At 32.8% G+C, this 14,847-nt stretch overlaps 1 protein-coding gene across 3 annotated transcripts; it reads left to right on the top strand.

Moving 5' to 3' along the window:
* Positions 1–379: 379 nt before the first annotated feature.
* Positions 380–12,362, top strand: LOC123921527 (protein REDUCED CHLOROPLAST COVERAGE 3). 3 transcript variants are annotated; one of them, XM_045974111.1, is made up of 24 exons: positions 380–566; positions 734–834; positions 963–1,027; positions 1,132–1,224; positions 1,350–1,422; positions 3,504–3,833; positions 3,955–4,019; positions 4,830–4,961; positions 5,402–5,443; positions 5,672–6,172; positions 6,480–6,634; positions 6,929–7,397; positions 7,598–7,660; positions 7,757–7,858; positions 8,040–8,357; positions 8,439–8,531; positions 8,636–8,737; positions 8,815–8,919; positions 9,108–9,241; positions 9,348–9,531; positions 9,634–9,765; positions 9,909–10,021; positions 10,109–10,190; positions 10,625–12,362. In XM_045974111.1, the coding sequence occupies exons 2-24, from the start codon at positions 765–767 to the stop codon at positions 12,119–12,121; spliced, it is 4,920 nt and encodes a 1,639-aa protein (XP_045830067.1). In that variant the 5' UTR covers positions 380–566; positions 734–764; the 3' UTR covers positions 12,122–12,362. The 3 variants fall into 3 exon arrangements, with proteins under 3 accessions (XP_045830067.1, XP_045830069.1, XP_045830068.1); XM_045974113.1 differs by having other exon boundaries at positions 420–566; positions 966–1,027; XM_045974112.1 differs by having other exon boundaries at positions 480–834; positions 966–1,027.
* The last annotated feature ends 2,485 nt before the right edge of the window (positions 12,363–14,847 follow it).

The following is a 14,847-nucleotide window of genomic DNA, read 5'->3' as shown; positions in this document are numbered from 1 at the left end:
TTTCACTTTATGTGAAATGAAAATGATTGAACAATAGTGAGCATATTACTACTACTATAACATAGAAAAAAGTTAAAATGAGTGGGATTACTGATTGACTAAATAGTGGTAATAAATACAAATACAAATGCTAAGAACCGATGAGAAAATGACAAGTTTATGTTATTATTGGAGGTTCAATAATACATAAGTCTAATCACCAAAAAAACTTTAGGCCTAAGATTTCCAAATCAACGGTGCACAATCACTTATAAGGCCCAAACACTTGATAAAACAAAAATAAATCCGCCACACAATTTTCTGCCACGTGGCAAACAATCAACGGTTAGTTTCTCTTACCATTTCCTGTTTTGTCTCTAGCCTTAGCCTAAGTGCATGCAATTGGTCTCTTAAAATTCACATGCTTCACATATAAAGAGAATGAAATAAAAAAAAATTAATAAAAAATTTAAAAAATCTATAAGAACAAAAAAAGAAAAAAAGAAAATAGAGTAGAGAGAAGGGTTATCTTTGAAACCTTATTAGCAACAAGGAGAGGCTAGAATTGCTCTCAAATCTTGAAAAAGGTTAAAAACTTATCCTATCTTCTTTCAACACAATTTTATTTTTCACAATATATATTACATTCTTCTCTCATCACTATAAATTCTTTTTCTCTTCACTCTCTTTTTTTGTTCCTTCAAGTTCATCATTCAAATTATTTTCTTTTCTACAATTCTTGCTTTTTTGGTAGTACCAAAAGGGTGTTTTAGAGAAGAAAAAAAATGGCCCCAAAATCAGGGAAAGGGAAAACAAATAAAGCAAAGGCAGAGAAGAAGAAAAAAGAAGAGAAAGGTCACATTCTTTATCACTCACTTCAAGAATTAAAAAAAATATAATTTAATCATATTTTTTATGTCTTTTTTTTCTTTCATTAAACATGTTTAACTAAATAATTAGCTTTGTTTATTTTCATTTTTCAGCAGTTGCACCTTCTCTTGTTGACATCATTGTGGTAACTCCATTTGATTCACAAGTTGTATTAAAGGTACATTTTTTTTTCTCACATTCATCAAAATTGTTTTTTTAATCACTTAGTATAATTAAATTTGGTTTAATATTATTAAAATTGATTTTTTTTGTTTGTAAAAGGGTATCTCTACTGATAAGATACTGGATGTGAGGAAACTATTGGCTGTAAAGGTGGAGACATGCCATTTTACAAACTATTCTCTATCTCATGAGGTTTGTGTTTTTAGCTCAATTGAGCATTTTTTTTTTGTAATTTTTTATTCCTAACAAGCCAAGCTAAGTAGCTTTGATTATTATTTAATAATAATTAATTAGTTTATTGTTTCTTCTTAATTAAGGTTAAAGGTCAGAGATTAAATGACAGAGTTGAAGTTGTTACCCTAAAGCCATGTCTTCTAAGAATGGTTGAAGGTAGGTGTAGCTAGCATACCTGTTATTCAGCATCAACTACCATTTGTGTCATATTTTGCATGTGCATTCACTTAAATTTTAATTCAATTATAGTCTAAGTACTTTATTGTATCTTAGCAAAGAGGGTAATAATAAGTTAATTAGGGGTACTTTGCAAATCATACACCTAAGAAAAAAGAAGAATTTGGATTCTCTTATGTCCCCAATTATGCGGTCAACACTTCGATGACGGTCAAACATAGTATTTAATTTTTTTTTATTAAAAAGTAAATTCAAATTAAAATTTTAACCGTTCAATCTTAATCTAATATCCACCAATGTGTTGTCCGCGTCACTAAATTCTCTTTTTAAGTAAAATATGTTTGCTACATTGTGTAATTTTTACATGTAGGGTAAAAGTAAAAATAAAGATTTTACTATTGTAAATATAAATATTTGAAAATATAAAATTTGATACATTTTTCTAACTAAAATAGTACCTTTTTATCTACTTTTGGTGCTGATTGAATAACAACAAAATAGGGCAATGGGCATGTAAAAATGATGACATAGTGTGTGGACATGTATGTACCTAGGGTGGACGTGACCACTAATGAATCATAACTAAGGGAAATATTAATATTTTAATAATAGAATTAAAAAATACTATTAATTAATGTTTTAATACAGTAATAATTTTAAAGTGAGTAATTTTTTTATTTTTTTAAAAGTTTTGATAATTTTAATGGGCATTTATTTACTAATGGTTCATCCATCTAACAAATCGGTTTGGAAAGAGTCAAAGATTTTTACTATTTATAGATTTGCCCTTTCGTTTTTGCTGAAACATTTGGTCATTTTCAATCTTTCTAAGTAAAAGTTGAATGCAATCTTATTTTAGTTTGGAAATCTATGAAATTTCTTTACATGCTCTCATTCTCATGTTATAAACTTTGTCCAATGTGACTAGTGTCAAAGCCTCTAAAATCATCATTGTTGAATCATTTCATGGTATATAGACTTCAAGATTTATTTATTACTTTTAGATACTCTCTTTCGGATTTTTCATTAAATATTTAATGAATATGAATAACTATTTGGTAAAAATACATGTGAGTGACCTAACATAAAATTTATAGTTAGGAATTGGTCTTTAATGCTTCCCATATAGGAGAAGACAGGTTTTGCTTCTAAGAAGTCATTACATATTTTATGGCAAAATGTTCACCAAAAGAAACATTTATGGAAACATAAAAATATCATTTTTTGGGGACCCTTATTATACTAAGAAAGCAAATGACATTCATTCGTTCAGATGCTTTCAACAAAATCAAAATTTTTATTATTAACCTGTCAAAATAAAAATATATTTTTTTTTTATTTGAAAAATGTAAAGATTATACTAGTCATTTTCATTTGCGGTGATATTTGTTTTTGTGTGATGTGCATTGGATTCTCGAATAGAAATGTTTCAGTCATTTATTCATTTAATTCAAGTTGCATCCTCAGTGGAATATCAAGCCCCACTTTTCTTGTTTTCATCTCCTTTCACAAGAAAATTCTCCATCACATATTTATACTCCATTTAATTAATGCATCTTTGGAGCGGGATTTTTGGAGAAGTTAGAATTTCTCTGAAAAGAATAAATACATCTATCTCAACTGCGACTTGAGGCCGGAACCACTTGATTCTAAAACTAATCCCTGAATCAGAATAAACTGATAGTGAAAGTCAGAAAAAAAAAACTTACTCCATTTTATTTTCGAATGGATCTTACTCTAGTTGATATATGGAGAAACGTTGATATGCAATAATCTATATTTGGACTCGAACTCAAAATTCTACACTTTTAAATTAAAATATGAGTCTAACCTTTAAACAATTAGATAAAAAAATATCATAATCTTCTGATAGTTAAATTAAATACATTTCAAATATTATATCATCAACTATTTCAGTTGTATTTTATCTAAAAGTAAATATAAACTACATTAGTCAAAAGCATTTTTTTTTATCTTAAAAATATCCAAATAATGACTAAAAATCATATTTGAAAATTTTCATGACATTGATTGTGTTGTTTTTTTTTTTTTTGTTACAGAGGATTATAATGATGAAACTCAAGCAGTTACACACGTGCGAAGACTATTGGACATAATTGCCTGCACAACAAGGTTCGGAAAGCCCAAACGTAACTTACCAGGCCCAGAATCAAAGCCCAAAAAAAACGGAAAAGCCCAAAATCAAAACAAGAGCAGCGTGAGTCCACCCGCTACACCGAATGGAGAACTTCGGGTCGGGTCACCGTCGTCGGAGCCACCAGCGTCGCCGATATCGGATAATGTCGGAATGGTTGCTATTCACCCGACGCCGAAGTTGTCAGATTTTTACGAGTTCTTCTCTTTCTCTCATCTCACTCCACCGATTTTACGTGCGTTCTTCTCTCTCTCTCTCTCTCTCTCTCTCTCTCTCTCTTCATTTTTCTTGCGATTTTGTTGGTGTTGAAAGTTTGACATTGGTGACAAGGGTATTTATGTCTTTTTATTATGCAGATTTGAAGAAATGTGAACTGAAGGATGACGATGATAGACGTAAAGGAGATTACTTTCAGCTTCAGGTTCTGTCTTTTTTCTTTCCTTTATTACTTAAGGCTTGTTTGGATTGCTGATGAAATGCTTGGCAATGCCAAATTTTGAACTTATGGTTTATAGGCCTCCAATGACAAAATAAGTTATAAGCTAGTTACTTACTGAACTTGTCAAATCGACCCAAAAAAAGCTTGTTTGGTAACATTTTTTTCTTTATAGTTTATTTTTACTAACTTATAACTTATTTTGATAAGCTAATTAAATTAACTTATAGCTTACGGTATATTTTTTCTTCCAATTTTAACTTTGTCATTTTACTTGAAATTAAATATTAATTAAACATATTTTTTTAAGTCATTTTAACCGTTAATTTTATCAAACACTGTAAATTCAATCAACTAATTTATCCACTATAAGTTAGCTATAAGTTATTCACTATAAGTTAGCTTATCAGCTCTTTTAGTTTTTGCCAAACAACCATGAGATCTGTGTGTGAGAAATTATGGAAATAACTCATGACATTCCTGCAATCTGTTTTCAGCTTATTTTCATAAACTTTTCAAGATTAAAAAATTGACGCTTAATAATTTAATAATTTAGAATCTAACTTTTAGAGATTTTTTTTGAAATATAGAGTATTTTGTGTTTGTTTGCCATAATGAAAATCAACCGGTTATCATGAAATAATTTTTTGGAGAAGTTACACACAAAAAAAGTGCATATTTCTAACAAAAAAAAAAGTATGTTGGAGGGTGTTTTTGTTTGTTACTCCTGCAAAATTGTTACTGTTGCACGTGTCTGATTTAATGCTGAAAGTGAAATGTTGTTGGTGAATGAAGGTTAAAATCAGCAATGGGAAAGTGATAGAAGTGGTTGCTTCAGAGAAAGGCTTTTATAGTGTTGGAAAGCTGTCTCTGCAGAGTCACACATTGGTTGATCTTCTGCAACAGCTCAGCAGAGGTTTTGCTAACGTACGTTTCTATTTAATCACCCATTATTTACTGCTTTTCTTGTTAATCTTTCAACCTTAACTTCTTGGTCAATGTGTATCAGAATCTACTTGAAGGCTAGTGTCTTAATATATGTTTGGTCATATTTAGGACCTGGACCCCAAGTAATCTCATTAATCTTTTGGTATTGTTTAATTAGGATATTTTCATAAATGACCGTGTGAAATGGTCAAATGAGTCACTCATTGTGGGATGGAGGGATTATTGTTTTTAAGAAAAACATGTAAAATATGTTATCTTAGTGTGATATTCATGACATCATACATTGGCTAGTTTTTAGTTTATTTCCTTCTGAATCGGTAGCTAGATTTTTATGTGTTGGATTTTTCTCAGAAACCCCTGCATAAGCAAGTAGTTCAATGTTTTCATCTTCGGCTCTAACAAATGACTGATTGATGCAGGCTTATGGATCATTGATGAAAGCTTTTTCGGATCGTAATAAGGTTAGCTTTACGTGAAATGAAATTGATCATTCCTTTTCTTTTGAAAAACGATAAAGTTCGATTACTATATATTATTATAGTGGAAACAAGTTTTACATAAACGTTGAATAATACTTCACCATCTTATGATAGTGTATTATTATTATTGACGATCATGTAAATCTTACTGTCAGTATATAGTTATTAAATTTAATGAGATTGTGTTTTAATTACTACTTAATTCTGCAGTTTGGCAATCTTCCATATGGACTCCGATCGAATACATGGCTTGTCGCTCCATCTGTTGGTGAATCTCTTTCAAACTTTCCAGCTCTACCTGCTGAGGATGAAAACTGGGGTGGTAATGGTGGCGGCCAAGGAAGAAACGGCGAATATGATCATCGACTATGGGCAACAGATTTTGCTATATTGGCTTCTCTTCCTTCGAAAACTGAGGAAGAGAGGGTGATCAGAGATCGAAAAGCTTTTCTGCTTCATAATCAGTTTGTTGATACATCAATATTTAAGGCTGTTGCAGCTATACAACATGTGATGGAGTCCAAGTCTATTGTGAATTCTTCTCCGGGTTCTGTTCTGCATCAAGATCAAGTTGGAGACTTATCCATTGTAATCGAACGTAACGGAAATGGAAAGGTTGATTCTACATCGAATGAATCCAGTAAACATAATGAGGATGTTCAGAAGAATTTAATCAAAGGGTTGTCTGCAGATGAAAGTGTCACTGTTAATGTAAGTCATAAATAATCCCATTTTTCAATGTTATAGATGTAAATCCTTATGTAGTTCAGTGGTTAGAGCTAGGGTTGTCAATTGTGAATCACGGACAATAGTAGTTTGTTCAAATTCCGCTATGCTGCAATGCTATAGCCGCCATTTGACAAGACTTTGTATTAAATAGTGTATTGTGGAACAGCAACGATCTGTTCAAATTCTGTTATGCTATCGTGCTTTGATGCTACTATTTGACAACATTGGTTAAAGTTTTTCCATTTGTAAGATACTAAGATGAAAGGTTTTTTGGTCTTTTTTATGACAGGATACGTCTTCATTGTCTGTTGTTGTTGTTCACCACTGTGGATATACAGCAACAGTTAAGGCTGTGGGTAATGTGAACACGAGGAAGCCTAAAGTTCAAGATATTGAAATAGATGATCAACCAGAAGGAGGCGCAAATGCTCTTAACATCAATAGGTTTGAACTATAAGCTATTTCTAAGATTGCATATCACATCTGGTTAAACATGTGGATTTAACTGGTGTGCACTGTCAGTGTTAAGAGTTTTTACACTATCATTCGATTATAATTGTTGGATCGTTAAATATGTTTGACTTTAATGATAACCATTTTAAAAGTCACAGATAAGATAAGTTGTGATTAACAGTGAAAAAAGTGTCACTGGCATTGCATCATAATTAAACTCAAATCATTTTATTAACAATAGCAAATTTATGGTGACACTTGCAACATTTTTTATGATGTTTGCAGTTTGAGGGTACTGCTTCACAAATCTGGAGCCGATTCATCGGAAGGGACTTTGACGTCCTTGTCAAATTTTGATGACTTGGATGCTTCTACAGATCTTGTTAGGAAGGTGGTTGAAGAATCCATGGAAAAGATAAAGGAAGAGCCAAGTGTTTCAAAACGGTCTATTCGATGGGAACTTGGTTCTTCTTGGATGCAGCATCTGCAAAAACAGGAAAATTCTACCGATGTCAGTTCCAATAACAAGGATGGAAATGATGTTGAGCAAGCTGTGCAAGGTCTAGGAAAGCAATTTAAATTATTGAAGAAGAGGGAAAAGAAACCAAGTGACTTAAACGGTGCAGATTCTGTGGAGCAAAATAACGATGAGCCAAATAATGTTGAACCAAGTAGTTCTAATGAATTAGAGAAACTACTTTCTAAAGAAGCCTTTTTGCGTCTCAAAGAATCCGGATCTGGTCTTCACATGAAGGTTTGTGGTACATTCTGTAGATTGTGATACTTTCTGTTCGGTGTATTTTCTTGTTATCATTTGTTTTACTTGAAAATAAACTAGTTATTTATTTTTTAAAATTTTCTTATTTATTTTACATTGTAATTTGCTAGGTTATGTTTATGATGTGTTTTTTATATTTTTATATCTGATTTTCAATTTGTATCTTCCTGCAACAGTCAGTGGACGAGCTTATCAACATGGCACACAAGTTTTATGATGAAGTTGCCGTGCCAAAGCTGGTAATATTACATTCTTCAATGAATTCTACATTTCTTTGTGTAATAATTTGAAGGTTGTATCCGTGAATTAAGAACTGAGTGTGCTGCTTTTTTTAGGTTACGGATTTTGGATCACTTGAACTTTCTCCCGTGGATGGTCGTACACTGACTGATTTCATGCATTTAAGAGGACTAAAGATGGGATCTTTGGGTGAAGTGGTGAGAAACCTTTCTCATTATCGCTGTTTCCTCTTGAAACATCTTTCCAAAATGAGGATGACCTTTATGTCTTTAGTCCCTGTTTGGCTAAAAAAACTTAATTAAGCGTTTATGTCTGTAGATAAGCTCAATTAAGCTACTTTTGTAAAGTATAAGCTCAATTATATCATGTATGAAACAGGTTAAACTTGCAGAGAATCTTCCACACATACAATCCCTTTGCATTCATGAGATGATTACTCGAGCATTCAAGCATCTACTTAAAGCAGTTATTGCTTCTGTTGACAATGTAGTAGATTTACCTTCAGTCATTGCATCGACACTGAATTTCTTACTTGGAACGTGTCGAACTGAAGATACAGACCAAACTTCGGGTGATGATCATAATCTCAGAATTGATTGGTTGCGTACATTTTTGTCAAAAAGATTTGGATGGACATTAAAAGATGAATTTCAACATTTGAGGAAGCTATCTATTCTAAGAGGGCTTTGTCACAAGGTATTAGCTGTTTCATTCTTGCTAATTATATTCTTTTTACATGAATCTTTTAATTGATTTCAGATGTTATTGATTTTTCAGGTTGGATTAGAATTGTTCCCTAGAGATTATGACATGGAGTCACCTAAGCCCTTTGGAAAATATGATATTATCAGCCTTGTTCCTGTTTGCAAGGTGGGATTTTGTTTATGTATCAGTCCCAAATCCTTTTTATGAATGATTTATTTACTTTCATCTCATTATACTATTTTACAAAAAGATCATATTTTACTTTACAGCATGTGGGGTGCTCCTCAATAGACGGACGCAATTTGTTGGAATCATCAAAAATAGCTCTTGATAAAGGAAAGCTTGAGGATGCTGTAAGCTATGGAACTAAGGTAACAATCAATTCCTTTAGTATGTTCGTTTCTTTTATAAATTTGGCGCGGTGTTTGACAGTATTATCATTTTACAGGCATTAGCAAAGTTGATGACTGTCTGTGGTCCATATCATCGTAATACTGCAAGTGCGTATAGTCTTCTTGCTGTGGTTCTCTACCACACGGGAGATTTTAATCAGGTAAAGTAAACTTGTCAGATTTTAGTTGCTAGGTTTGTTCACATTATATTACGATAGATATAGTACTATAACGCTGCTATAACCGCTGTCTGACAACACTAGGCGGACCTTTGTGTGAACTCCATGTAGTAGTAAATAATTGAAGGTTGAGTATTTATATTGAATTTTATTATGCCGACTTTATTCAGGCCACAATTTATCAGCAAAAGGCATTGGATATAAATGAGAGAGAGCTTGGACTTGACCATCCCGACACAATGAAAAGCTATGGGGATCTTTCTGTTTTCTATTATCGTCTGCAACATATTGAGCTGGCTTTGAAGTAAGCTAAGCTTTGTTGAATTGGTTTAGTTGCTTATGTCATGAATTTCTGTTCATTATTCATAAACATACCATGTTCTGATTGAACTCAATGCATAATTTGACAGGTACGTTAATCGCGCTCTATTCCTCCTTCATTTCACGTGTGGTCTGTCTCACCCAAATACGGCGGCAACATATATAAACGTGGCTATGATGGAAGAAGGCATGGGAAATGTTCATGTTGCACTTCGGTATCTGCATGAAGCTCTTAAATGCAATAAAAGATTGTTGGGAGCAGATCATATACAGGTTTCTCTATCTTTTTCTTTTAGAACATTTTTTAACCTTGTTTCATAATTTAGAACATTGGTATAACATTGTTTCGTATTGTATTTTTTGTCTTTATTATAGACTGCGGCAAGCTATCATGCCATAGCCATAGCTCTTTCACTGATGGAAGCATATTCTCTGAGTGTCCAACATGAACAAACTACACTTAAGATACTTCAAGCGAAGCTTGGCGCAGAAGATCTTCGAACACAGGTCATTCCCTTTCTTGTATTACTACCTGTGAATCTCAAAGGATATGTGAAATTAAATACTGTAATTTCCATAATATATAGGGTTGTAGATTGATATTGGATAATGTTAACATTTTTCAAAATTTGGAAATTTCGCCAATGCAGGATGCTGCTGCATGGCTAGAGTATTTTGAATCAAAAGCAATAGAGCAGCAAGAAGCAGCTAAAAATGGAACTCCAAAGTCAGATACATCCATTGCAAGTAAAGGTCACCTTAGGTACTGACCTTGAGTCCCTTCATTACTGTATTTCAAATAAATAGGTTATATTTTTTGCTAAAAAAATATGTGAATTTTTTCATGCAGCGTGTCAGATCTCCTGGATTTCATTAGTCCTGACAACGATTCAAAGGGAAGTGACGCACAAAGGAAACAGAGACGTCCAAAGGTGGGCACATGTTTAGTTTTACGTTTACTTGTTCTTAAAAAACAAAACTACTTAGATTTTCCCTTTGTGGACTTGGTTGTAAACAAGGGATCCAGTTCTGTTTTTAGATTTTCCCTTTGTGGACTTAGTTGTAAACAAGGGATCCAGTTCTGTTTTGATCATATTTATACTATATTCTTATGGTATGCTAAGGTAACATATGCTTTTTTCTTGAATAAATACTTCTTTTATAAGGGAAACAAGGAAGACTATGTTCCAAAGATTGGGAGTTTTTACGTTTATTAAAGTCAACTTTGAAGGACATTCAACCTAATACATTCTTTTTTGGAGTTAGCTTATATATCTAGGTGAAGTTCTATTAGAGTTTGATATGTTTCAAATCAAAAACTAATTCTAAAAGTTTTGTATGTCACTTTTATATGTGATTTTTTCAGATACTTCCAATAAGTGATAGCAACAGTCAAGAACATGAAGATGCTGCAACAGTGGATGATTCTGCAACAGTGGATGATGCCGTTCTTGTTGACAACACAAAAGAAGCCCCAACAACGGTAAAAGGAAATATAGAAGAAACAAAAGCCACACGTGATTCCAAGGAACCAAAAGAAATTGTTGATCTCAGCAGGCAGAAGCCAGTGGTTACAAGTGAAGCTGTTTACGAGACATCATCTGATGAAGGTTGGCAAGAAGCCATTTCAAAAGGGCGATCATCTAGTGCTGCTAACCGCAAGTCTGGACGCAGACAACGGCCTCTTCTATCAAAGCTCAGCGTTAACGGTTCTGATAATCACATTTACAAGGAAGCCAGCTATAGGAATGACACCTCTTCCCTAGCCCAAAAAGGAGCTCCAAAAGTAGCCTCAGCTATGTTATCTCCACCTAGAAAATCGAACACCCCAAAAGCTGTGGCATCGAAAATTTCATCTACTCCTGCGTCATTGAGTTCTTTGGCCTCAAAGTCTATATCTTACAAAGAAGTCGCTGCAGCACCACCAGGTACAGTTTTAAAGCCATTGTTGGAAAAATCTGAGATAGAGAAGGTAAATGATGAAAATGAGACGCCAAAAAGTGAAGGTTCCATCCAAAGTCCTATAGCTGATACAGTTCCACAGCAAGATGAAAAAGAAGCAACAACTCAAGAAGATGAATTCGAACAGGAAAACTCTGCATCAGAACTTGAGAAGGTTTCCCTTTCTTCTGATCCGGCAAAGCCTTCAGAAACAAATGGAAGTAAGCTTTCGGCTGCAGCCAAACCATTCAGTCCAGGAACATTGTCCGCATCTCGCCATATAAATCCAGTTCCTCTCGCAAGCATATATGATGTAAATGGGAGTCAAGGCATTCTTGTGGAACCTATCCTTCCTCCTCCTGCTGCTGCCCGAGTTCCTTGTGGGCCAAGATCACCACTGTATTACAGAACCAACTATACTTTCCGCATGAAACACGGTTCAACGAAAATAAGGGAAATAAGTGGATCAGGGGGTCCACGAATCATGAATCCACATGCTCCTGAGTTTGTTCCAAGAAGCGCTTCTCAAACAGAAACTGGTGAAGTCAAGAATAGTACTTCAAAAAACAGTCTTTCAGAATCTGAGAAGTCGGAGATAGCAAGGCAGATATTGCTGAGTTTTCTAGTGAAATCTGTTCATCAAAATGCTGATGCTGCGGATGAGCCTAAAGTTAGTGAAATAAAAGTTGAGAATTTTGAGAACTCTTCTGACGAAGTAGCTAAAGACAGCGCGGTCATAAAGATAATGTATGGTACTGAAGAAAATAACAAGACAGTGGTTAATTCCAGTGATGACATTGAAGAGCAAGAAAATAGTGAAGGATTTGTAGTTGTCACAAACAGGAGAAAAAACAGACAGAAAATTGCAAATGGAGTCCCTGAATTGTACAACCAGCCATCAATATGTGCTTCGGTTCGTTGAATAGAGTCATGAATCGAATCATCAATGATCCAAATTTGTTTGCTTTGTATGGCCAAAGCTCTTGACATTATATTGTTAATAGTATATGACCTCTTTTCATAAAATTTTGGTCATTACATTCATTTTGTTTTTTGTTTATATAATAAGTTAACTAGGGTTTTGTTTTTTTTTCTCTCTATAATAAGATACTTGCAAATTTTGTTTTTTTGTCAATAAAAAGCTGATTGGTAAGTTCACTTTAGTATTATATTGTTGTTATTTTATATAACCACTATAGTTTTGTTAAACTCGTAAAGTATGGATCAACGAAAGTTGATTCGGTTGATAAGGATGCTACTTATACCCGCAAAGTTGTAGTTTCAAAATTCTTAGCGATGTGAGATAACCTCGTTGGTAGGTAATCTATAAGTATTTTATAAGCATCTGGTGATTGAAAAGTATATATTTTGCACCCCTTTTTACTAGCTATACACAATAACTGGAGACACTTGAACTGCTTTCATTCTTATTTGGGCTTTTTAAGGAGACAAAGCCTAGCCTGTGAGACCGTGGGCTTTGGTAATCCATGAAATAATCCTACATTCTTTGTGGAAAATTTCTCATCCCACCTACCCGCTTTCTCACCCACCCCTGGAAATTTCATTTTTGCCCTTGGTCAAAAAATTCGGAACGCGTTTTCCGAATTTTTTTAGTTCAAATTTGGAAAAAATTCGGAAAACACATTCCGAAGTTGTTTTTAAAGGCAAAAAAAAATCGGAAAACGTGTTCCGAATTTTTTGATCAAGGGCAAAAATGGAAAAATAGGGAGTGGGTGAGAAAGTAGGTGGGATGAGAAATTTTCTTCTTTGTGTGCTGAGAGTGAACCAAATAAAAAGGTAATTCCTCTTCTCCCACATTGCTCATAATTCCCCCATCCCACCGGAAGATATTTTCCGGTAGCGTGCACTCTACTAGAAGATATTTTCTATAGTGTAATATCTCATCAGAAGATATCTTTTGATAGTGTATTTTACTTGTTTGAATAAAATTATATAAAAGTGGACCAAACAATAAAAATGAGGTTAAAAATAAATTGTAAGACAATAGCTCGAAATTGTTAGAATAGACGACGGAATCAATTGTTCTTCCTTCACAAATAGAACCAAACATAAAATGACACAATTTAATATTATATTTTGCTGTTAGTTTTATTTTTTCAACCTTATTATTTAGTTCCAAGTAGGGAGCATGCTTGTTGAATAATATCTTCAAGTATAGCTTATATATAGTGTGGAAATCAATCCAAATATTGTGAAGCATTTCAAGGAATACCACATTTAGTTATAACTCTTCCACTTTAGTTGTGAATATATTTAAATAATTTACCAGATTAAGTTGAGGCACATCACATCTGAGTGTGTTATAACCACTGCATAGTAGCTTGAAGAAATAGCTTGAAGGTGAAAACAATGAGCAATCATTATGGTTATCATGGTGAATCATGTCAGTTTGTGACTTTTGGATATGGTGGGTTCTCTATACACTATTGTTTGTCAAAAATAGAAAAGACAAAAAAGGACCAGGGTAATTGGAATGATTTATTTAATTTCTAGAGTTCTTTTACTTTTGGTAAAATAGTTTTTAACTTGTTAATAGGAAGATGTAAATCTCTTATAGAGGACCATTGTAATGAAGAAAAGATAAAATGTTGGTTAAGGATAAGGTAGTTTAAGAAGAAACAATGAATATGCACCGAGTGTGTGTAAAATAATTTTATATATTTAGTCAATAACAATCATATTTTCTGTCACATCACCTCATTTTATTTCATTTTCTTGATATGACATGACAAACTGATAATTTTTATTGGATGACAATGTAAAACTATTTTACACTGTTAGTGCATCTCAATTAAACTAATGAAAATAATTAGTCTGATATTTTTATTGTTTCTTAAAAATGTAGATAATAATTGAAGCAACACTTATGTCATGTTTGAGACCGATTCAAAAAGAGTAGTTGAAGCAACTCGAAAGCCACATAGGGGTGTTTCCGAATTCAGTTCCATTATTAGTAATATTCAAAATATTTTGTCTTTAAATTTTAACTTTAAGGTGAAATTTGTTAAGCGACAATCAAACATGGTTGCCCATAAGCTTGCTAGAGCGGCCATTTTTTGGACTAGTCACTATTATCTTGAGATGTTACATACTTGTATATTGAAACTATTTTGATTAATGAAATGTTTTAAGCATGTGATTGTAAAAAAAAATGTAGATAATTATTTCTCTTTTAAGAGTCTCTTATCTCCTTATTCTTAGGTAAAATAAGAGAATGTTTGAAAAATTGTTTATATTTTACTATGTTTGATTTTTTTTTTTTTGTTTTTTTTTTACGAATACTATGTTTGATGTTATGCACTTTTCTTTGTTGGATTCTTGGGGACGTGCTTATTTAATTGTTCCATTACTAACAAAGCTATGGAATTTTTTTTGGATACATAATTAAAGCTATGTAATTAATACAGAAAAATAATACTCCCTCCATCCCAAATTATAAGAGAAAATAAAAAAATCATATTTATTAAGAAAAAGTAAAATATGAGAATTTGAATTATGTTTTTGTGGGTTTTTCTTGGAATAAGTTGCATAGGAAGATGTAAAAACAATTTTTATTGGTTGTTGTTTATTGAGAAAATGAGAGAGAGAAGAAATTAAATGCAATTTGCATTTAATTTTATGAAAATA

The sequence above is a fragment of the Trifolium pratense genome, linkage group LG4 (assembly GCF_020283565.1).
Source record: "Trifolium pratense cultivar HEN17-A07 linkage group LG4, ARS_RC_1.1, whole genome shotgun sequence".
In the NCBI taxonomy this organism is placed as follows: Eukaryota; Viridiplantae; Streptophyta; class Magnoliopsida; order Fabales; family Fabaceae; genus Trifolium; species Trifolium pratense.
This window is presented reverse-complemented; position numbering and strand designations above follow the sequence as displayed.